The 24,251-nt window shown below is 45.3% G+C and overlaps 4 protein-coding genes and 3 non-coding genes across 9 annotated transcripts; all 7 read right to left on the bottom strand.

Annotated features, from left to right (window-relative positions):
- Window positions 1-1,104: 1,104 nt before the first annotated feature.
- LOC120698045 (50S ribosomal protein L20-like) lies at window positions 1,105-3,939 on the bottom strand. The gene is made up of 3 exons (XM_039981491.1): window positions 3,793-3,939; window positions 1,981-2,209; window positions 1,105-1,836 (listed from the first exon to the last, which is right to left on the bottom strand). The coding sequence occupies exons 2-3, from the start codon at window positions 2,164-2,166 to the stop codon at window positions 1,654-1,656; spliced, it is 369 nt and encodes a 122-aa protein (XP_039837425.1). The 5' UTR covers window positions 2,167-2,209; window positions 3,793-3,939; the 3' UTR covers window positions 1,105-1,653.
- An 813-nt stretch (window positions 3,940-4,752) lies between these two features.
- On the bottom strand, window positions 4,753-8,183 carry LOC120698044 (probable WRKY transcription factor 24). The gene is made up of 2 exons (XM_039981490.1): window positions 5,305-8,183; window positions 4,753-5,186 (listed from the first exon to the last, which is right to left on the bottom strand). Exons 1-2 carry the CDS (start codon window positions 5,718-5,720, stop codon window positions 4,985-4,987), a joined length of 618 nt encoding a protein of 205 aa, XP_039837424.1. The 5' UTR covers window positions 5,721-8,183; the 3' UTR covers window positions 4,753-4,984.
- On the bottom strand, window positions 7,365-7,466 carry LOC120701653. The gene has a single exon (XR_005686216.1). It is a non-coding gene; the product is annotated as a small nucleolar RNA snR60/Z15/Z230/Z193/J17 (small nucleolar RNA).
- On the bottom strand, window positions 7,549-7,630 carry LOC120701671. The gene has a single exon (XR_005686233.1). It is a non-coding gene; the product is annotated as a small nucleolar RNA U83 (small nucleolar RNA).
- On the bottom strand, window positions 7,870-7,967 carry LOC120701669. The gene has a single exon (XR_005686230.1). It is a non-coding gene; the product is annotated as a small nucleolar RNA Z43 (small nucleolar RNA).
- Window positions 8,184-8,847: 664 nt separating the features above from the next.
- Window positions 8,848-12,270, bottom strand: LOC120698043 (protein LIKE COV 1-like). The gene is made up of 7 exons (XM_039981489.1): window positions 11,951-12,270; window positions 11,273-11,325; window positions 10,414-10,523; window positions 9,868-10,035; window positions 9,700-9,797; window positions 9,329-9,455; window positions 8,848-9,204 (listed from the first exon to the last, which is right to left on the bottom strand). The coding sequence occupies exons 1-7, from the start codon at window positions 12,128-12,130 to the stop codon at window positions 9,107-9,109; spliced, it is 834 nt and encodes a 277-aa protein (XP_039837423.1). The 5' UTR covers window positions 12,131-12,270; the 3' UTR covers window positions 8,848-9,106.
- Window positions 12,271-15,222: 2,952 nt separating this feature from the next.
- Window positions 15,223-19,034, bottom strand: LOC120698041 (enoyl-CoA delta isomerase 2, peroxisomal-like). Of its 3 annotated transcripts, XR_005684689.1 has the most exons (3): window positions 18,227-19,021; window positions 15,725-15,935; window positions 15,223-15,303 (listed from the first exon to the last, which is right to left on the bottom strand). XR_005684689.1 is itself a non-coding variant. In XM_039981487.1 (2 exons), the coding sequence occupies exon 1, from the start codon at window positions 18,979-18,981 to the stop codon at window positions 18,253-18,255; it is 729 nt and encodes a 242-aa protein (XP_039837421.1). In that variant the 5' UTR covers window positions 18,982-19,034; the 3' UTR covers window positions 15,614-15,935; window positions 18,227-18,252. The 3 variants fall into 3 exon arrangements, 2 of the variants coding, with proteins under 2 accessions (XP_039837421.1, XP_039837422.1); XM_039981487.1 differs by lacking the exon at window positions 15,223-15,303 and having other exon boundaries at window positions 15,614-15,935; window positions 18,227-19,034; XM_039981488.1 differs by lacking the exons at window positions 15,223-15,303; window positions 15,725-15,935 and adding an exon at window positions 16,036-16,950 and having other exon boundaries at window positions 18,227-19,031.
- Between the last annotated feature and the right edge of the window lie 5,217 nt (window positions 19,035-24,251).

The raw sequence follows: 24,251 nt of genomic DNA, 5'->3' as shown, positions 1-24,251 counted from the left end.
AGCTGATATGATTTACAGATTACAAAGACAGGGGATGTTCTCAAGAGGCATGAGTGTCATTAATCGAAATGATTGGTCATCTAATGATCATAAAAACAAAACTAATTATATTGTGGGGAATAAAGTAGAATTCCTAGTTGACATAGCTACCACAACCATGTTCCACATCTGACTTTGCCACAGGAAGACCTTGGGGGCAAAGTCATTTGGTATACAGATACAGGTATCTGCTTGGCAATTCCTGAATCATATCAGCTCGCCCATGATCTAGAATGAACACATGTTCTTGATAGATTGTTCGTACCCTAGGTTCAGATGCTTGTGTTTAAAATATTGTTACTAGAACAAATGAGAAGTACATTGGATGATTTGAATCAGTCTGGTTAATGGCCATGATTAAAGCTTTCTGAATATAAATCGGCCAGCTCATGTCCTGAGTTGGTGCTTGCGAACTGCAGCAAAATGTTGTCGGAGAACCAGACAGTTCAGAGATGAAGCAATCCGCACTCCTGCTTTTCAGGGTCCAGATTGGAAGTACCCCAAAGACGTCTCGCGTTTGTCCTAGGCTGCAGCCGAGATTTGGACCAAGACGCTGCAGTGCCGCCGACCTACCATGGCTTCGTTTTCCCACTTGTTCAAACTGTGACCAACTTGACGCGGCCTGTCAGTGACAAAACTTCCTGCATGCAGCTCAGGTACAACGTGTACGATGCATCAATCAAGCGACGGGTCATCCACGCTGTACAGACAACGACGATTATCGAGGGAAGATGGATCTCTTTCGGTTATCTGAGATAGTCATGGACCTACCTAACGCCAGACTGTGATCGGTCTCACACGGGAAGCTCACTCGGACCTTTCCCATCCCATGTGATGGAGATTGCAATGGCTGCATAAGCTAGATATATAGAAGACACATTGTGATAAATCCCTCCACCAGAATATGAATAGTTGAAAGTAATGTGCTTACAAACACAGGAATGAAATGATGAAAAACATGGCAGGATAATTCAAATCTATTCAAATTTGAAGGAAATCCTTGAACGAACATGGAAGCTGCATCAAGGAAACTTGAGTACAACTAAAAGTAGAAGAGTTGCGTTCTTTTTTTAAAGAATAGGTAAAGAGCTGTGTGAGATAGAATAAATGTATACATGCCATGAAAAGTTTTGCTCATCCACACAATATCAAATAGGGCGACCAGGACGAAGCAGCCAACAGGAAGCGTCATTCTTCTAATCATCTAGGAGACGATGATGCAGCCCGCGCACCGAATTTTTAAGAGATGCGATGATGCCATGATTTCAGAAGAAGGCAAATACGAACCACTCGGCTGCCGTCTGCAGTATCAGACACACATCCTTTTTCCACGTGCTTGAAAATGAGTGGTTACTTACTCTGCTCTCTTGGTAGCAGTTTATAAGCTTGCCAATGAAGTAGAAAACCTGACCACTAACTAATTCTTCCAAAGGCTTTCAGGAGTAAACGGAATACATTTTTCAGAAATCTAAAAGTAATTGCAGTACAAAACATGTACTACGATTGTCGGTCCGGCAGGTCATCAAACAGACAAGGTCTTCACAACGTTACAAGACAAAAGGTACTTTCAGATGCAGATGTAGCCGTCAAGTTTGATTATTGGGCAAGAAATGGTTACAGAATGCTTGCTAGCCCCTCCTTAGCAGGAACAGGCCTGTTCCCAGGAAATGCATTGCGAGATACATCGACAAGAGCCTTGAAGCTGTATGGCTCATGCATGGACAGCTCAGAGAGAACCTTCCTGTTAAGTTGGATATTCTCCTTCATCAATCCATGCATGAAGTTGCCATAGTTCACCTGGACAAACAATTAAGAAAATATAATAAGCAGGTGATTTCTGAGAATTGCTTGTTTTAGCATGAGCACGCAAGAAACTTTGGGCTAAGATAGAAAATGTGCAACAGATTGCCCTGTGACGCCTCAATGTAAGTGGATACATACCCCATGAAGGCGTGTACCAGCATTGATGCGCTCAATCCAAAGAGATCGCATGTCCCTCTTCTTGTTGCGCCGATCCCTGTATGAATACTGCAGTGCCTTTTCCACCCTCTCCCTTGCTATCCTTATACAGTTTTTTGCCCTTCCTCTGAATCCCTTAGCTAACTTAAAAATCTTGCCCTTGTTCATTTTCAAGTTTTGGTAGTCTCACACAAAACACTTTTCCCTGTATCTGCAACATCAAGGAAAATGTAAGGAAACACTGGAATTCAGTATGCACTAATCAGATGTGTATCAAGGAAAAGGTACGGAAAACACAGGATTTCAGTATGCACTAATCAGATGTGTGTTCAGACTATGCATAGGATCTGGCAAACATTTATTACCAACTAGAGACCCCGTACAAGTGAAACATCACAGAAGATAATTTTTACAATGCGTTTAATACTACAAGGTCACACGAGTTCAACTGAAATTGGAAGCATATGTTACAGAGAGAATTTGAGAGTGTGAAGGAGTCATTTAATTACTTATGATATTTCTAAAATATCCTCCCGAAATGGAGATCTTTGTTCAATGATCAGCCCAAATATAAACAGGCAGACAGCACCAACACTACCTAACTAATCCATCTAACACACAAAAACTAATTTAAAAGCCAAGTGCAAATAGAACACAGAAATTGAATTATAAATAGATTTCACAATTTTAGAGACAAGACTGTACCAAGGACTCGAATCTTGAAAACCAAATACATATGAACAAATGAAGCACATATCTGATATCCAAGGCAAAACAAGTGCAGGCAAAACAAATCTGATATTCAACTTGCACTCATATCACATTAATCTGACCATCAACCAGTAATAGTTCACATGGAGTGATTCACAGATCGCAAAAATGTTTTTGGAAACCAAATGTTTCAGCTCCTGCAACCACACTGTGCTTCCACCAATTCACACTACTAATGCTTCCACCAATTCATACCACTGATGCTTCGACTAATTCATACCACCGATGGTGCAAAAGAAAGGCAATGGCAGCACACTACTGCTTCCACATCATCAGAACGGCTCAGCGAAACTGGTAAAGAGGATTATGTGAGCTCGTATTACAAGATCAAGGTTTTCAGTAAAAAAATACTGTAGGGGGTTAACCGTACTCTCGCGGTATTCTAGGAGCGTAATGAATATATTTTTTTTCTCTTCTCTATTGAGGTGGATTCACATCTTCCCTGTCGATGTGGATCCATACTGGCTTGGCATGGGTCAGGGCAATTTGAAAAACAAAATCTACTAATCAGGTAATAAGTAATAACAACTCATTGATTTGGCAGCTGCAATAAACAAAGAATACATTATGTTCATGGACGATCATTCAAAGCTATGTAGCATGGATACAGATATGCCTATAAGTATCGGGAGGATACAGATACACGGATACGTCATTTTCCTAAAAGAAGATACGCTAGCATTTTTATGAAAAAATAATAAGCCACACTAAAACTACAAACGCAGTAGCAGCCTAGTGGGAACTACAAATTAACTTGCGATATAGCCGTTTCGCTATTTTGCAATTTTCCAGTTAGCCACACCCAACACTCCAACAGCCAAGCCAACGGTGAAGTAGCAGGAGCGGACTCAATAGTCAGTATAGGTCATGGGTTATCACATATACACCCAAAACTGTTGCAAAAATACTCGAAGTTTGTAGGTAAAATACATGGTCAGATCCGAATACAAATAGCACAGGTTAGGGGTTTCGGGTGTTCGATTTCGCAGCAGGAAAGGAAGGGAAGGGAACGCGCGGACATACCTTGTCGCCGGCGAAGCGTCCAACGACGAACTGGCAGGGCGGCGCCACTCCCCTGCCGTCGCCGCTTGGAAAGAAGGCGGCGGAGCCGAACGAGCGAGAGAGGAGAACAGAGGGGGGACTTCCGTGGGGGGCTTCTAAGGTAGGGTGGTGGTATTCATCTATAATCCAATAGAAGCCCATCCAATAAGCCCACGGCCCAATTTGGTCAGTTGGCTAGACTAGATTTTTTTTCCCATTTTTTTCCATTCTGTTCTATCTTTCTCTTATGACCTTCCAAAAATCGTACTAGATGGTTAACTCAGAATTTTCTAAAATCAATGGCAACGCTTTTTAGCACACGTTTAACATTTTATGTCAAATTTTGAAATTGTAAACATGAACGTTAAAATGATGGATTCAAAATGTTGATTGATCATTTCACCATCAACATTTTTAAACACCTGGCTCAACATATCATTAAATCTGGCTCAACATTTTAGAAATACTGTTTCAGCATTTTTTTCTAAAATCTGTTGAATAAGTATTTTGATATAATTAAATTAAAAAAAAGAAAAAATTAATATTTCTTGAGTTTATTATAAACAACATCTAAGACGCATGCATGGATTGGGAGAAAAATGCATTTAAGTTCTTGCATTCAATCAAAATACTCCATTACTATGCTGCCTAGTCACGATCCGTCAGATGTCCCTGCTTTCTTGTCCATCTACACCGCTCTTTGCTGGAATTTGAAATATTAAATTCGTCTTGCAATTTACAGACGGAATCTGTAATTTATTTTGTTGTTAGTCTACGTTTAATACCTCGAATGTGTGTCCGTATGCTTGAAAAACTTTACACCTAAAGAACTAAACAAGGCTCGCACGATAAAGTTGCATTCTTTTGTAAGTTTACTAGGGCCTTTCCGATCAGCGGTTTAGCACACATATTCTTTTGTAATTAAGTTTACAACACAACACATGCATCAGTGCCTACACACAAGTTTTTTTGATACATGCATGAAACAAGAAGGAACACATTTAATTTGTATCTGGGAGGTAGGACAGTCTACTATTTCCTTCTCTTCCCGATCTAGATCGTGTTTTTACTTTTATTTGTACACTTGGGGCAATAATTAAATTAATCTGCATTAGTTCGCGCTGACTATATATATGCACGCTGTCATCTGCGTCAGATGAATAGTACTAGCTCATCAGATGAGCTGATTGGTGCTGCACTGTAGCTGGGAGAGGAGCTGGAGCTGCTTGAGGATGGGGCTGAGTGCCTCCATGAGCTTCTCGCAGGGGTGGTTGTGCACGCCCTCGTACGTGGTCACCACGATGCTCGTGTCCCTGGCCAGCCGCTGCACCTGCTTCTTCACGTTGCACGTGTGGTGCGTGCACCGGTAGTAGCTCCTGCACGCATTGGCAAAAGGCAAAAACAAGAAGCCATATCAGTACGTTTGAAGATAGATACCATTACTCCAACTTCATTGCATTGTAGATCGAGACGGATAATGGAAAATACTTAAACCTGGGATAGGCGCTGTTCTTGACGGATTTCTGGCCGTACTTCCTCCACCGGTAGCCGTCGTCGAGGATGTCGTTCTCGCTCCGCGTCTGGAACGCGAACCGCGGCCGGCTCACCTTCTTCTTCTTCGTCTTCTTCTTATCCCCCTTCGTCCCGCCGCCGCTCTTCTCCCCAGCTTCCGTCTCCCCGTCGCCATCCCCTGCTGTACTGCTGCTACAACCACTAGCCCCTGCCATCTCCTGCTGCTGCGACGACATCGCCCCAACATCGTGCAACGACCCCGGCACGCGCGGGAGGAGCAGCGACGCCCAGTCCAGCTGCGGCACCTGCGAGGCCGAGGCGAGCAACCTAGCAGGAGCAGGCAGCAGCTGGGGTTCCGGCTGCTGCTGGCTGCTGCCTCCTTGCGGCGAGTCTTCCATCGGCCGCACTTGCACACGAGGTCACGTGAGGAGCTCGAGGTGGGCCGCGGGATGGATGGATAATGTAAGGGAATAGGGGGGCGCGGCTGCGCGGTAGCTGGGACTGGCGGGTGCGCGCGTGTGAGGGGGAGGACGCCGGAAGGTGAGGCGTTGGGCGCGATACACGGGAGACCGGAGGAACGGAGCGCGGCGACGGCGAGGTGAGGGAAGGCCAGCGACCGCAACCCAACCACCGCTGCATGAGCGTGGTTGCAGCTCAACTGCCCCGTCCACCCCGGATACTGTTTGTTTTTACCTCTTCCGAAGCTCGGCAGGCGATATACCGAAACGCCTACCGGCTTACGAATTGGAGACGCGGGGTGGGGAAGCCACTAGCTGAGCTCAACTATGCATGCCGCGAGAAAGTAGGGGCTCACCCAGATTGTTTTAGAAACGAAGACTGAGCTTAACTAAGTAAATCTAGATTAAACGACTAACGAGCCAACTTAGTCTTTATTGCTGAGACTATAGACAGGATACATCGGTTGGTGTACATTCTACCATAACCAAACAACGTCGATCGGGGTTTGACCAGAGCGGGGTTGAGCTAAACCAATAACCAGTCTCATTCAGTGATATCGTCCAGGTAAAATGGGCCATAGAGACAACAGAACGCGTAGCTCGGGACGAGGCATTTCCAATCCGGGCTTGCTAAATGGGCCGAAGAGAACAGAACGCGTAGCTCGTGCCCAGGCATTTCCGATCTGGGCTTGGGCTAATAAAAGAATCAAACCATCACACAAAGTTTAATAATTATTTTTATTGTTTTTTAAAAAATATTTCCAAACAATTTTTTTATTACTAGTTACTAGAATAATTAAAAAATATTTCGAAATAAAATAAATTTATTCTAAAATAAATTTGACTATAGTCAAATTTTAGACCCAATAACATAAAATTTGACATAAAAAAAATTAGACCTAATAACATAAAATTTGGAGTGGGTGAAGTCTGTGGCGTGACCCCAGCAGCCCCCCGGACAGTAGGCTCACGGCTTCGGCTGATGCTTTTCCATCTTCGCTCACGCAACAACAGAAAACCTCTGCACAAATGATATCTCAACATACAAATATTTCACTTTGAATCATACGAATTTGAACTTGGTTAATTAGAACATTTACATTTGTTTCGTATAAACAATTTTGTAGTACATCAGGTGATCAAACATCATTAAAATGAACGAACGTTTTTGATCAAGAGCCTAATAAATCCTTCGAACGATATTTACAGGGCAAGCTAAGGAATAAATTCAATGCTACTGCATCTTCCTTTCACAACGTAATTACAAATTTTAAATCTTCCTTACTGCTAGGGGCAGCATCTATCAGACTTTAACTTCAAAAATTCAAACTGATTACAGGTTCGAAATCTTCAACATCATCTTAGACTCCACAATGAGAAAAGCTCTTTTAAAATAGAGAGATCAGAACAGCTCGAGTAAATCCTGGACGACAATGAATTAGGCAGTAAAAAAACCCCTCGGCCCATGCATAAAAATATATCATTCCATGAAAGTATACTAAAATTTAAGCATGAAAGAAAATATAAAGAACAAAACTGGCAAAAAAAATTGAGCTTCACCAAAGTCCAGAGATTGGGTTTTGATATGGTCGTCAGTTAGGAGCGAAAGACTATTTATTCGAAGTAATCACAACCACTAGGGTTAGATCATCTGAACTATGCACTGGTACTCATCACCCGACCTTACAGCACAAATCAATCTCCGCGAACTTAGAGAATATAGATTGAACAAAAAAAACATGAATTCCAGAAGATACAAACGTAAAGAGGCCTCAGAAGGAAGGCAGTAATGGTGTTGTAATCACAAATATATCATACAAATATAACATCCAAATGGTTAATCCTAGGCCCCAATGGAATCAAAACCCAAGTAAATCCAAAAAAATAAAAAATAAAGACAAAGACTAAAAGATCTAGTTGACCTCATAGAGAAGATTAGGCTTTTCCACACAGAAGGATTCAGACATATGCTTGTCTATTTTTTTAATTTAATCATCGGTCAGAAAACCCAACAGATCTGAGAAAAAAAATGCAGAACAAACAAAATAAAATCTCGATGGGTACTAGGTAGTGATTGCGGCTGAGTAGAGGACTCGGAATATGGGTGGTGATATATCAGGATGGTCGGCAAGGCAAACAGATGCCAGTTACGACGAACGAGACCAATAGATACAATCTTCACAGTCCTCAACCCGACAATATGCAACTCAAATCCACCATCAGAGTCATAGAACCAAAAACAAACCGAAAAGAAAAGGCAGATAAAAAAACTTGCTGATGCCCACAAAACCAAAACGCTGATCGAAATCTGCTGATGGACAGAGTGAAGGACGGAAGAGAGAGGAATCAACCAATGTGAGGTGAGATACTGAGATGGCGGCGTGAGGAAGAGAGCCGGCCGGCCCGTGCTTATATAGAGGCCTCTTGGGCACTAGGGTTTTAACAGAGGCGGCGGGTCTTCTCGTTCTCGGATTCTCCGGCTAGCGAATCGCAGCCGTCCGATGTATCGCATTCGAGTAGGCCCATCTAGTGGTGGGGTTTCCGCTATTTGGGCCAAGGCCGAAAATATATAGGCCCATGGAAAGTAACCCAGGCCCGGGCAAGTGTCAACATGTGTTCCTCCTCAAAAAAAAAAATGTCAACATGTGTTATGTGTAGTGTAGCGCCGTATCGGCTAAGCGCAACGAACACACGACAACACTCGAGTACGCGTTTTTTTCTGGTTCTGTCTATAACTATTGCTTTGTCGATCAGAAGTCCGGAGATTTACCCGCAAAAAAAAAGAAGTCCGGAGATTTTTCATGTTTTCAACGAAACGAAGAAGATAACACGAAGGATGCTGAAATTTCACGGAAGAAGGCACCGTGAGGATGTTGCCACCTGAGGAAATCAGCCGCACGTACACGAACACAGCAGAACAGAACATCGAAATTTCAACCAAAGAGTTAGGAGAACGAATAATGCGCCCACGATGCAGTTTAGCTTCGAAAACAAACAAAATGAAGAAGAATGCAACCATCGTCGACAGCTCCACGAGTTGAGAACCCCTAAGTCAACATCGTCGAACGAAAGCAAAGCAGCTCTTCAACAGAATCAAAGGAGCACAAGGATAGGAATGCTACAACAGTTGGATATCACAGCTGTGATGCGTCTTTCTTGCATAAGGTGCAGTACCAAGTACAAACTCCAGCCAACAATCAAACCATGTGAGTCGCCTACATCTACTTAATATACAGATACCTCGGCTCAGAATCTAGTTTGCTGTACTCGTATGAAAATGTTACTGGTGCCCAGGATAAAGGGCACACAAAGAGCTCATATCAGCTTCAGCTTCTGCTTGGTCCGGTTCTGTCCCCAATGATCACTTGTGGGTCAAGGGTTGACAGAATTTGTGGCATTGACATACCACCAGATACGACAATCTCTGCAGAAGATATATGCTCTTTTAATGTGAAAATGTCTTTTGGCATAACTGCATAAGTAACTATCCACCACCGCTTATTTAAGCAAAATATCAAATGACAGACACAGGAGAAATTGTGAATTACCTATGCCTTCACGCACAGAAAGATTTGGCCTTATGACATCCTTTGAATTCACCATGAAGATATCACCAATATAAAGATGGTTGGTAGGGACATAGACGCAGTAAAGATCTTCTTGACCAGAATAACTCTGTGGCAACAAAATGATGATATTAATTTACTTAGACATCACATCAAAACCAGAGAGCACACATCATCATTACTATTCTCATGCCCTGAAACTGTAAGAACATTTTGAGTTTCAACCTTTGCAAGAATTTGAAATTTGCTACGAGCCTACAACTACTAGGTAGCAAACTGTAGCACATGCATAAAAAAAATGTAGAGATGTAAGGCAATCTTGTCTGAGAGTAATATTGAAGAGCCTTTCAGACCTGGAGCGAGACTGATGATGTAATGAAACCAAACGCATATTCTCCTACGCGAGGATGCCTTATGATGACCACTTCCTTGAATGCCTGTTTGTTCTGATCTGCACGAAGCAACCAGAGTTTATTCTGCGCTTAAGTTAAGCTGATTGACCAGTGTGATGATAAGTTTACCTGGTGATATTGCAGCACTTATTTGCTTGGATGCATTGTAGATATGGCGCACAAGAGGCATGCGCTTAATAATCCACTCACCAAGGCTAAGGACAGATGCTCCAACCCAAGATGACATAAACACTCCAATCAAGAATATGAAAGTAACAGATGCGATGAAGCCAAGACCTGCGAAATCATCAGAATGAAAAGTGAAAAATTAGGTTGGATATGCAACACAAATTCTTCTCGTTGAAGACAAGGTACCATATGACACTAATTTTTGCCAGGTCTCCCAGTTTCTAGAAGAAGTGATAATCCAATCATATGGTGCATTGTGAAACTTAGAACAAGATAGCACTAGAACTTTTGGGTACAATGATGTCCAGATTAATATGTTATATAAAAGATCAGCGGCTAGAACATAACATTGTAGCTGACTTGTAATACGAATCAAACTAAAGGCAGAATGAAGGTGCCCCTTTTTCTGAATGAAACGAAATCATTACACAATACCAACAGTCAAAAAATTCTGAGATTTCAATAAAAAACAGTAAGTTCACATACCGAATATGTTGATTCCTAGTTGAGCATATATTGGAGAGAATAATCCATCAACAAAATGAATGAACCACCAGGTGATGTAGAATGTTATTGCGATGGGGAAGAGAATCACACTAGAGATTCGCAGCAAATAAAATGACAGCAAAAGAAAAATGTCTTAGTATATGTGGCAAGCACATGGAAGAATAAATTCATGCAACATAATTGCAAATTGCATAAGAATGACACATGCAACATCATTTTTTTCTGAACGGCTAAAGTAGAGGATGGAACATATATGTTCGAAATTATCTGAAAATGAAATAGAATCAGGAAATTCCTTGTTATTAGGACTTTACAGCAATCCTAATGATGGAAAATCATGGTATGTTTCTTCTATAATGTAAGTTCAAATTCCCATATTTTGAATGTTGAATTATCACGTTACAAACTTACAACATGTAAATCCTTCATACCAACCATGCACCTCCTGATTTTATCAGGATTTCAACAAGGTAATCTTTTTATTTAAAGAAACAAAACCCAGAATTAAAAAAAAAACACCCCACTGTTCCTAGTAACTGCTGGTTGTATCCATTAATAATATGGCATCACCTGCCTAAATGACTTCCTGTGGTGTACAGGGGAGTGGATGTTGGCTTGACAACCATATAGCATTGCAACCACAAACTTGACTTTTCAAGTGGCTGCTAAGTCATGCTAGATGCTACAGCACTTATCCGCAACAACCAGGATATACATGACAAAATAATGGAAACAGAACCTTGCATTAGCTACTAGGAAGTGCACTATTACTGTTTCATTGCTAAACACTAGACAGTAATCATGAGGCCAGAGAAGATTAGTTTTGCTATAGACTTACCACCCAGTCATGAACTTCTTTGAAGCCCAACTGCGGACGACCTTATGGAATGCCTGCATTTCAGGGGGGGGAAAGGAGATGTAAAAATCAACATGAGCTGTTCTAGCTTGAACAATACAAAGAGAGATACCTAATCTAGAGAGCATGCCTTCTTAGTTTCTGAAAGGCAAGTATAAGCTAAAGGGGAAGGACATGAACCAGCAAGGGGGTAGGAACAAAAATATTGCCTAACAGTTTCAAATTGTAACACGGTATCCTAAAGGTTCTAGGCTGTTTAGGGATTTCATACCAGTTCAATCATAATAAATATGTTAAATATCATTCTGTTCCAAGTGTAATATCAAGGGGTGTCATCGCCGAAAAGCAGCTGAAGCAAAATCTTCACAGCTTACCATTTTAAGCAGATCTAATAAGGTGCATCAAGGCCATTGAATTGATGAATTCGGGCTCAAGGTCCAAATACGACAGTGATGCATTTCCTAGCACATAACTTCTACTGCTTGCTACTTGGTTCATGCAGTTAAGTGCAGTCTACAAGACGTTGCGAGGTGAAACGGCGAGAACAGCAGGAAGCGTAGACTGGACCCATCAAATTAGCCGAACAGCAGTTGAATAAAAGGGGGGAAAATCTATGAATCGAGCGGGAGAGGAGGCCTGGGGGTGGGGGCGGAGACGGACCTCGCGTCCGGAGGAGGAGAGCGCGGCGGAGGTGGAGGATGAGGAGGCCCTGTCGCCGTCTCCGTCCCCGTCGCCGGGCGCCGAGCCGCCGCCGGAGACCGGGATGAGGAGCTCCCGGTCCCGGTCGCGGTCGCGGCCGCCCATCGGGCTCAGGCTCAGCGGGGACTTGTTGTCGCCCATGGGGGCTCCTTCGCCGGCTTGCCGCGGCGGCGGTCACCCTTGCCGGCTCCGGTCGTCGCGATCGGTGCAGGTGGGGATGGGGGATGCCGGCTCGGCACGGCCGAGGGGGCCGAGGGACTTTTCCTCTTTTATTTTCAATTTTCTTTAATCTGGAGTCGTTTGAGAGCATAGTAGCTCGTCCCGTCTCGCGGTCTCGGTGCCTCGTTGGCACCTGTCGTGTCGAGTCGCTCCCGTGGAAAGGAGACGTGGGGCCCACATGTACGTGCGAGACGGAGTGATAGTTAATGATGAGTTGATGACCGATCAATCAGGTGGGTATTTATTTCAAAAAAAATCAGGTGGGTGGAGTTTGAATGTTTGATCGATTTTTAGCACGATATAAACTGTTAGGTACGCCAAAACAAGGTTTTTAACAGTGAAGCCTCCGGCACATATTGAATTCCCGACTTTGTAGGTGGCATCAAATTGATTTGAATACTGCAAAAATGTGTGTACTAAAGTCTACGGCGACATCCTGAGGATCTTCTAATCCAAAGTTGTAAGCAACTTGAACCAAAACATCCTTCCTTTTAAAATTCACGTAATCATTTCTTTGTCTCGAAAGCCTATCCAGTATACAAGCCAGCATGGCGGCGCACCGCGAGTGGAGCCCTTTATAGTCGTCGGTACTCTGCAACTGGGCTAATCACTCCTACTGTGCCAAAACTCGCGTAGTTATCCGTAACTACGCCCTAAGGAGCTGAGCAGCCGGACCCCTGGGGTCCGACTCCATCTCACCGGACCAACGGACCCGGACCCGCTTCCCGCTCGGGGACGGGTCCGGTGTCACCACGTGTCCCAGAGGTGGAAATACTCAGCACCTGTGGCCGCGGACCCGGACCCCCGCAAGTGGGTCCGGGACCTCCACGTGCCATTCAGATTTCCGCAGATGGGTCCAGGACCTCCACGTGCCTATCCGGACCCCCGTGAGCTCTCGGCTCCGCTAGCTGCTCGGGAGGGGTCCGGAGCCGCCACGTGTCACGCAGACGCGGGCGCGGGCACAAGCCTTCCTCTGGAAGCTCGCCCACGTGTCCCGCATGTGCGGGCGCGGGCACAAGCCTTCCGCTGGAAGCTCCCTCACCCACCCCGCATTAAGTGCGAGTGGTTGAGGCGTCTGCAACTGGGCTAATCACTCCTACTGTGCCAAAACTCGCGTAGTTATCCGTAACTACGCCCTAAGGAGCTGAGCAGCCGGACCCCTGGGGTCCGACTCCATCTCACCGACCAACGGACCCGGACCCGCTTCCGCTCGGGACGGGTCCGGTGTCACCACACGTGTCCCAGAGGTGGAAATACTCAGCACCTGTGGCCGCGACCCGGACCCCCGCAAGATGGGGGGGGGTCCAGGACCTCCACGTGCCTATCCGGACCCCCGTGAGCTCTCGGCTCCGCTAGCTGCTCGGGAGGGGTCCGGAGCCGCCACGTGTCACGCAGACGCGGGCGCGGGCACAAGCCTTCCTCTGGAAGCTCGCCCACGTGTCCCGCATGTGCGGGCGCGGGCACAAGCCTTCCGCTGGAAGCTCCCTCACCCACCCGCATTAAGTGCGAGTGGTTGAGGCGTGCTCTACTGCCGCTGGGCACGGGGCAGCTTTTGTCAGTCCACACTGTGGATCGCGAGTTACCGAGGTGGCTCGAATGACCGCACAGCGGGTCACGAGTTACCGGGGTAAACAGTAAAGTCACGAGCGCCGCACGCGCCTGTCCACCACAATAAGTGGAGGCGACAGCTCGCCTCTACATCATGACGCCTACGCCGCAGTCTACATTGCTGGCATAACAGTCTACGCCGCAACCTACGCTACTGGAATCACGCCGACGGGACAAGGCAAGCCCGGAGGAGATCTACAACAGGCGTAGCGTCATAGTAGTGTTAGGCATTATATTATTTAAATACATCCACGTTATGCCCACCTGTCGGGGTCTCAACGGCTATGTGCGTGCATCCCTTTAACGATGAAAGGGGAGCACACGCTAGTCTCAGGACAAGTGGACTCACTCTCACTCACACTCTCAGCTCACCAGTTGGAGCCACTCTCGAGCAATCTCTTGTGAGCACAGTCAATACAACACATAGTGGAAATAGGATATTACGGTCCGACGGCCCGAACCACTCTAAACCTTCTGTGTTCATCGTGTTCTTGCATCTAGATCGAACTAATCCTACCTACCCTCGAGTTCATTCTCCCTCAGGACTTAGGCGGGTGCATTCTAACACCCGGCTAGATTTACCACCCAACAAGAGTCAACAGTCAACCAAAGCCGGAAAGGATGTAAATCCATGGCGGGCTGCAGCCACGGGATGACGGGAGTGGCCAAGATACGCCGCCCGCCACGGATGCAGTTGCAACTTGCAAATTGCAACGTGAAAGTTACAAACTTCCAATATCCCAGTATGACGAAATAACGCGAGCTCGGCCACAACATATGAACACATATTGGTGATCTTATTGGAATTGAGTACATATACTAAAGCTCCAAGAATTGGAGCAACCTCATGAGTCCTGGCCCACGGGGGCCGTGCACTGTTCATGCGGGTCCGACATACTATTCACGTGGGCCCACGTACTATTCAGGCTGGACCCACGTGGGACCCACGTATTATTCAGTCGGGACCCACGTGGGACCCATGTACTATTCAAGCGGGACCCACGTGAGGCCCACGATTCTATTAAATTAGTCTCTTTATCTAAAAAAATATTTTCCTTCCATTATTTGACAATACAAAATATATTTAACTACTTTTACATACAAAAATAATAACTAAACTTTGTATACTACATTTACATGTGATAGTTGTACAACTTCTTGGGTTTTGATTTTCCTCCGTAAACCCACAAAATATAATTAGATTGTTCATTCATTTCTAATCTTACTTTTTTCCCTATTAAAATAATTAAACTATACCTACTGACACCCAAAAAAAATTCCTAAGGAAAAATTACCTGTACCTCTATACTACAATGGTTGAGATTTGCGCACTCTCAGACACAAAACTACTATGCCCGCTTTACTGTAATTTTTAGATCTAACTCAATACATCGATACGATGTTGCTTCGAATATAGTAACAAATAATATCTTTCTATTAATATTTTAGGTCCACGTTTTTTGTACAGGCGCGCGTAGCGCGCCAACCTGACTAGTTGAGTACATATACTAAAGCTCCAGGAATTGGAGCAACCTCATGAGTCCTGGCCCACGGGGGGACGTGCACTGTTCATGCGGGTCCGACGTACTATTCACGTGGGCCCACATACTATTCAGGCTGGACCCACGTTGGACCCACGTATTATTCAGTCGGGACCCACGTGGGACCCATGTACTATTCAAGCGGGACCCACGTGGGGCCCACGATTCTATTAAATTAGTCTCTTTATCTGAAAAAATATTTTCCTTCCATTATTTGACAATACAAAATATATTTAACTACTTTTACATACAAAAATAATAACTAAACTTTGTATACTACATTTACATGTGGTAGTTGTACAACTTCTTGGGTTTTGATTTTCCTCCGTAAACCCACAAAATATAATTAGATTGTTCATTCATTTACCTGACTAGTTCTATATAGTCTAGCAGGCACATTGAAATTTTTCCAGCAAGGTGGGGAGAGAATCATGAATTTAGTCCCCCACCTTCAAGCAACCAAACTCACAATCACAAGGTTTGCAAATGTACATATTGTCTGATTTATCCATAGTGTCAATGGCTGTCCGACGTACCAATACAGAACGTGAAGGGAAGGGATCTCCACCACAGAAACCCTGCAAAAAAGAAGAAGGAAAATAAGGTCTGGTTCAGAAACTCCAAAAGAGGTTGTTTGTCAGAATTGACAAAGGTGTCACAATTGCTTATTTGATATCACAAAGTAGGACCATGGACAATGCAACATCTCAGAAAGTGTAATGTATATATATATAAGGATGCCAGGAGGTAATTTGTAGTCTTAGCAGCACCTTTTGCACCAACATGATTTGTGAGTGTAAATAAGTTATGATTCAAAATTCATAAATGTATACAAGAAAGTGGATTTCTTGATCGTACAATGATGATATGCAAGGTAATCTATACAGTGATGCAAACTGCAGATAAGTCATAGGAGGCGATGAATATGAGGGTATTTTGGTATCAAATAAACGATGCTAACTGTCTGTGAGGAGTCAAGCCATGAAGGTGATTTTGGTGGTCTGAATGGAAAATTTTGAAAGTACGATGGTATGGATGGACGGAGCTAAAATGTGACAGTATTATTGCATACCAGGTCTAGATTGGTCGTACATATGCAAATTTTCCTAAATAATATCTGTAAGGTTACAAATGCAAGAACCAAAGGCTTGGTACCAGGCTTATGGATCTGGTTCATAAGATAGTAATTCATATGCTAAACTATCCAACCGACAAACATTTTAAGTGAATAAGTTGAGAATTGTAGTTATGACCATGATGACAAAGAAAGATAAAATGCTCCCATCCTTTTTCAACTTTCAATTGCCAGTAGCTAGATCCACTTCAAGTACAAGTGGTCGCCCTAATGGTCACTCTCAAACTCATTCCACAGCTGTGTATTTGAATTGACCGATGGATCAACATTGTACAGATAGAGTCAGGGGCGAAGCTAGAAAGCCCCTCCAGCCCGGGCTAAACCAGTGAACAATACCAGGTTAATTAAAATTATGCTAAAATAGTACTGCTTTGGTCTAAATACTACACAGGCTTACATGGGATGAACCGAGCTGGACCCGTGCTGCAGCACGCCCAACAAGGGTCCTGGCTCCGCCCCTGGATATAGTTAGCTGATTCACATCAGATGGATTAACAACATCAGCTAAGCTTGGCTCTATATGACTCCCAATAAATTCAAGCTTCTCACAAGGACCAGAACTACACTCAAAAGGGAGAATTTTTTTTATCTGAATTGGTTAGTTCCAGCACAATTATACAATCAACCAAACGAGCAGAAATTAAACTGAATGTTTCTCATGTTGCAAGTTGCGTCAATGAGAAATGCATAGTCAAATGTGACGAAAATCTAGTTGATGATGCAACGCGCATGTCATCTTCAAATCAAATTTGCAATAGAGAATATGGGCATCTTCATGAAGATCTGGTGGCCCAATAATTCAGTATCATGAATTCATGATAACAAATATGGTTGCATCATGATTGGCAAGCATGCAATTGGAAATGCTAACAAGTATCGATAGCTAGACCACTTGCTGAATTATTGTCACACTAGTAGCTATCCAAACTTGATGTGTCTTTCTTAAGGGGTTGTCGTTATAAGAAAACAGCCTCGAGTTCAGAACAGCAATAAACATGAAAGATGGCACAGTGAATCAAAGCCCTCTTTGAGCTCAACCTACATAAATCACCATACTATCTGCATATACAAACAATAAAAAAAACTCAAACAATCAAATAAAAAGGAACAGACAAATTGAAAATTGTAGCTTATCTGCTAATGCCATGAGAGAGATGGACAAGGAAAGATAGAACCCCACTGCATCCATCCTTTACTGTTATTCCGTAACCAATCATCCCTGAACCCTATATTGATCTCTACCTGACCTGGCATTTACCAACCAGTCCTCAAGTTGTGCTTCTATTGCTATGTCGTCACAGTGTTGTATTTAAATAATCATTTATCCATTTTGCTCCAAACTCCGACACTGTTTGCACATATCTAAATTCTAAAGCCGGTCCGCAAAAGATCCAAAACATCTGCTAAGCTTAGACTGCGATAGAATTCAATTTTCGAACTATGCTCAAGGGCAACAACCAGAGCTTTCTTTTCAAAAAAAAAAAAACAACTAGAGCTGAAACTAAGCAGATTCTTACTGATAGTCAACATCATCATCCGAAATTCCAAACTATGGGGTATAGTGAATCGATTTGGGTACAGCACAACCATTTCATAAGTAAAATCAGCACAGATGAAACTATATATTTCCATCGCGCGTTATTAACGATGATCAGCAACAAGGCGTGGAGATTATATATGAAGTCGAAGGATGAAAGGACTCTGCATCGACGATGTAGAGTTGCGAACACTGACCTCACTCGAATCACAATCACACGGCGTCAGAGCTTGGAAGCGAAGTGCTTCCTCTTCTCCTCGTCACCCTCCTCGACAATTCCAACCGACCTGCAGGCCTCAGGGTACATGGACATTCTTATGGACGCGTACACGGCCCCGTCCCACTTCCTCGCCGCGAGCTGCTCGGCAAACTTGAAGGCCTCGGCCGCCGTCTCGGCCGCGGAGTGGTAGACGGCGTCGACGACGCCCATCTCCCTGCCCTCCGCGGCCCTGAGCTTCCTGCCCCGGAGCACGACGTCGCGGAGCGCGTTGGCGGCGGTGATCTTGGCGCGGAGCACGGCCACGAAGTAGGGCGGGAGGGGCAGGCCGATGTCGACCTCGCTCATGTAGAGCACGCCGCGGTCGGCGCGCATGAGGCGGTAGTCGTGGCAGAGCGCGAGGAGGAAGCCGCCAGCGGAGGCGTGGCCCGTGACGGCGGCGACGGTGGGCATGCGGAGCGCGAGGAGGTCGGCGGCGAGCGGGCGGAGCGCGTCGACGAGCTCCCCGAGGCGCGCGCGGGAGGCGCCCGCCCACCCGATGTCGAGCCCGTTGGAGAAAAAGCGGCCCTCGCCGACGGTGACGAGCGCGGCCCCCGGCCCCGCCCGGGCCGCGGCCTCCGCGGCGGCAGCGACGGCGGAGCGGAGGGAGGAGATGAGCGCGTGGCCCAGGCGGTGCTCGCCGTCGCCCGTGAGGGTCAGGACGAACACGCGGCCGCGCTGCTCCAGGGTGCACATCGCTGCCGGCAGATTTGGGGGGGGGGGGGGACGCTCCTCTCTCACGCCTCACGGTCACGGGGGTTGGTGTGGTGTGGGTCTAGTTTTAAGCAGCAAGCCAGGAAGAATGAAGCCCGGGGCAACCGACGAATTAGCGCACGATGCTTACCCGAAAGAAAAATATAGCGCACGATTTTTTTTATGTTTCCATGACGTATATATGCAGCGCACGATGTTCTCGACCGATCCGACGAATGGATCTTGTCTCTTGGATGAAGTTGATTCACAATTTCGTATGGACAGAATCACAGAAGTTGCAGCTCAAGGCAGGCAGATTGGTCGTGGACTCGTAGTGGCAGCAGGCCGCAGGCGGCAGACGTATCGACGAGGGATTATTCAATTTGCACAACGGATCGAAGCTTCTGAGTAGGGGAGTTAGAGCTGAAAATAATGGATGACGGAAGAGGCAAAGAGCTCGCGCCGCCGCACCGCAAAGGTGCCGGGCCGCCATGTTTCGCTCAAACGTTTGTTTGGCCGTTTGGGCATCGGAGTTGACGTGAGGAGCCTCGCGTCCAGTGATTCAGCCACTGCCGCCCCAGCTGGGCCTAGGAGTATCTGCTAGAGTATGCACATGCAAACAAGTCGAGTACATAAATCCAGATTCAGTGTGATGCGATATTTTTTTTACCCCATTTATTATAAGAACAGAAATTCCACTGATTTCATATTCCAGAAACAGCAAGGAAAGGGAAACGACAAGCCAAATAAGGGGGGCGAACTATCTACCTTGATTCAAGCTAGATAGCCGAGCCGACGGTTTAAAGCCTTGGAATTTGTAGGATCCATACCAGAAAAAAAAAAAAGCAGAAGCGGCCACACGGCTAGTAACAATGGCACACACCACGCAAAAGACACACTCCATCCATTCCAAATTATTAATTGTTTTAGCTTTTCTAGATATACTAATTTTACTATGCATTTAGACATGATATATATCTAAATGCACGGCAAAAATTATATATATAAAAAAGTCAAAATAATTAATAATTCGGAACGGAGAGAATATTATATTTACCCGATCCTTAAATTTGTTAAGCTAAATTATTTAGTCCTTTTATCACCCTAGGCGCATTATCACTTTTTAGGCGCAGAAGCAGGACCTCAGCCGAGGACCTTAGCCGAGGAGGCGGCGGCAACAACAACAACGCATCAACCGCGCGTCCCTGCTGGCGGGCAGTCTGGGCACCAGGTCGACCTATGGGCACCAGGTCGCCCTGCGAGAACAGCATCTGGGCCGTAGCCGATGCTGGGCGGCGGTGCCACTCCGAGCACCGGGTCGGCCTCGGAGTGCGTCACCTTGCCGCCTTCCTCTTCCGCGACCAGCAGTTTCCGGCCTTCGCACGGCGAGAAGCGAGGCAGGAGCAGGCACAGGGCAAGGCACGCCGACACGAGCCGCAGGGAAGCGTTGCCGCCGCGTGAACCCATTGGAAGCGCGGTGGTGCTGTGTTCCTCGCTCTCGGTTCGGCTCTGGTCGGAGGAGGCGGCTCGGCTTGCCTAGTCGGCTACCAGCTTTGCTTTCAGAGACAGACTAGGATGCGTTGCTGCTCGTGCCGATGGGGCCGAGGATGAGCTCCATTTTATAGCCTCCCGGCGCAGATGATTCCTCGCTACTGGTGGAGTGGAGAGCCCATGGGACCAACTGCCGCCTCAAAAGTATTTTTCTTTTCATATGTTTCCTCGCTACTGGTGTCTGTACTTCTTCTACTAATATAGAAGTATCTCATTTTTCTTTACATGTATTAGCAAAGCATCAGAATTCTGTAGTCACTATATACAGTACAAAATTTGCCCCAGCCCAGACCGTTAAAGCTGCCCCGAAATGGGATTTCCGTTGTTCTTTTAGCAGACGGCTGATTCAGGTGATTGTGAATCATAATATACATGACATCGCTTCTACCTACTAATCTGAACCTGTTATTCAGCTGACTGACGAGTATTTTTGTTAATTGGGGGAAAAACCACAACGTAGAACTGATTAGTTTTTACATCGAGTCATTCTAAGAATTGACAATGCAAGTTTTATGGGGATTTTAAAATTTCATTAAATGACATGCTTGAGATAAAAATAGTAACATGACACATAATTTATAAGGAGCCCCCTTCCCCGCAGACTCTGGATCCTCTCCTGCTAAAATACTTGTAATTAATTTAGATACAATTGCAAGTGGTTGCACAAGTCATGACACATTTCATTTGACATCACCATATCTTGCGAGCTTTACTACTACGTGGGCAAAAAGATAACATGACAAACCTGCTGACTAAAAAGGCACTATGCTAACTAAAGATTAGTGACCCCACGGTAGGTTATGACCGTTTAATCACCAATCGGATGATGATGATGGAGCAGGCTATAAACCTAGTCACCGGCCAGTCTCGGCCACAATCTTAATTTGGAGCTATCTCAGTGGTGTCCTTTTCACTTTGGAGCTATCTATCCGTGTTTGCAACTCGAGCATGAGATCGTGTACCGCATTCCATTTGCCCGCCCCCCTAAAAATTGTGATATGTAGAAAGAGAACCGCATTAATAAGGCCTTGTTTAGTTGCCTCCGTAAAATTTTTGAAATAGAATCTTTTCACATTTGAAGTATTAAATATAGACTAATCACAAAACTAATTTCATAACTCGTCTGTAAACTACGAGATGAATTTATTAAGACTAATTAATTCATCATTAGCACATGGTACTGTTGCAGTTACTGTAGCAATTTGATGTCTAATCATGGTCTAATTAGGCTCATTAGATTCATCTCATAGTTTACAAGCAAAATTATGCAATTAGTTTTTTATTTTGTCTAGATTTAATACTCCATGCATGTAAGATTCTCATTTGATGTGATAGATTGGAATTTTAATTTTTGCAACTAAACAAGGCCTAATTGTGCATAAAGATGGGCGTGGTGCGGTTCGCTCCAGCGGATCGTTGAACCGATCCATAGAAACGATCCAAATGGGCTCCTACTCCAACCCACGAAGCGGCGTAGGGTCAGCGGATCGAAACTGGAAGAACCACCGGTTCGAGTGGTTCGATCCTTATGGGAAGCTCACGTCCTTGGCAATACACAGCGCAGCTACACCAGCAAGCCCGCACCTGGTCTCGGCCTGCTCACTAATGTGTCGATGCGCCTGTGCGGCACCACCATACGGCGCATGGCGTCCACGATGCTCTTCTTCGAGGTCGCGTCTGGCGGGAGCATGTCCGCCACCATGCCTGTGAGGTCGGAGAGGTCCGGGATGTAGGCTATTAACGTGTGACGCCACAAGCTAGCGGAGGTAAAAGACCTTGTAGTAGCACTACTCAGTACTTGTAATCCACGTTCTTGGCGCACTCTCATGGGCCCATCTGCAGCTGCTTGTCCTCGTCATCCTGGCCGTCTGGCCGTTGTTGGCGACTTTACTGGCACATGATTATTGGCTGGACCGAAGGGCACCAAAGGATCTAGGACCTAACTTGTTCAAGAGGACTTTGGAAAATGTCCACAATTGAAGATATGGCAGATTTTGTTCAGCTATGGGATCTTGTTAGCAACTTTTCTCTCACAGATCAATCTGATGACATCATCACTTGGCGATGGATTGGGGATGGAGAGTACTCGGATCACGTATCAAGTACAATTTAGTTAAGTGGATCATTCAGTTTCTCAACGCATCCTCGATTTGGAAAGCACAAAAAAAAGGTACATGTACAAGAAAAGCAAAAGTTTCTTCGCTAGCTTGGTTAAGCTTCAGTGTAAAATCTTAACTGCGGACAAGCTGATGGCTAGAAATTGGCCTTGCAACCGAATTTGCACAATCTGTGATCAAGAGGCTGAGACACCAGCGTACTCGTGTTTTGCTCTGCCCATTTGCGAGAGAGGTTCGGGAGAAGATTAGAGCATGGACAAATGATCTTGTGACTGTTCCTGAGCCAACCAGCACAATTGAGGCCTGGTGTAGGCGTGTAGCGGCTCGCTGGTAGGGCTGCCGAAGAATTTGAGAAGACTGGAAGCTACAATTTTAATGTACACTGCTTCGAATCTTTGGAAAGAAAGAAATTGACGGATATTTGATCGAAAATCTAGCCAACCTCTTCAAGTGTTCGTTTCAATCAAGGAGGAGATGCTCCTGTTGAAGCTGCCCTTCCCTTAAATGATATGGCATTGCTCCTGCTTTAATTTTCAGAAGAAGTGATCCATGCCTGTCGACGATCTTTACCACGGGTATAGATTTAAAACCGGACAAAACAAATCAAATGGTACGGATTAGTGGTGACGGAAGGGAGCAGTGGCAAATGGCTGGCTTCCCGGAGGCAGGAGGTAGTGCTGGATTGTGGTTTTACTGACCTCATCAGATACATGACCTACTCATCTCAGGTGACCTACCTTCTCAGTGCTTCCGTCATCGCTTCTCTTTGATATCTCAACCGGCCAGTGACGGTGTCCGCCTTTTAGCTTTTCGCACACTACTATTAGCAAAGTGAGCTAGAGAGCCAAACTAGCGTGCTGGTGTGGACTGTGGAGCATCAAGTGGCGCCCGGTTTTCACTGCAGCTGGGAGGCTGAAGCCCGGAGCAACCGACGAATCAGCCCGCGATTGGATGATGATGGAGCAGGCTATATGAACCTAATCACCGGCCAGTCGGCCACAATCTTTTTAAGTTAAGTGTTCCTGTGATCCACCCAGATTGGATCAGTCCATTGTGCCAGATTCTCAGTGGTGTCTTTGTCACTTCTATCTTCTGAAGATTCAGATAGTGGCGCGTCTGTTATCCGTGTTTGCATCTCGAGCATGTGATCGTGTACGTACCGCATTCCATTTGACCACCCCCTAAAAATTGTGATTCGTGAAGAGTATAAAGAGAACCACATGACCAATTGTGCCAAAAATATGTGCGGAAACAAATTAAAGCCTGTTTCAGACAGAAAGATGATTCATGGTGCTTGCAATGCGAGACGTGCCTAAACTTCTGTGGTAGTGCGCCGTCGCAACCTCTGAAAAAAAGCACCTCATCTTTGTGAATGGATCTTCAGACAGGTCAAGCGTTGCATAAATGGCTGAATGCGCTCTCTGATCTCGATGAGGACAAATTGGCCACTTTCGGACATTTTCATAGGATCCATGCCAGTTCTCTCATGTGGTGCTTTGAACGGCCGGCCAACAGTGGCGCTAACCAAAGGGAGGTGAGAACGAAGGGGAAGTTGGAACTTGATGAGGTTCCTACGTGCAAAGCTTGCTGAACGCTGACCCATGG

Source organism: Panicum virgatum, chromosome 3K, assembly GCF_016808335.1.
Source record: "Panicum virgatum strain AP13 chromosome 3K, P.virgatum_v5, whole genome shotgun sequence".
NCBI lineage: Eukaryota > Viridiplantae > Streptophyta > Magnoliopsida > Poales > Poaceae > Panicum > Panicum virgatum.
The sequence above is the reverse complement of the archived record's forward strand: the minus strand, read 5'-3'. Positions and strand labels throughout refer to the sequence as shown.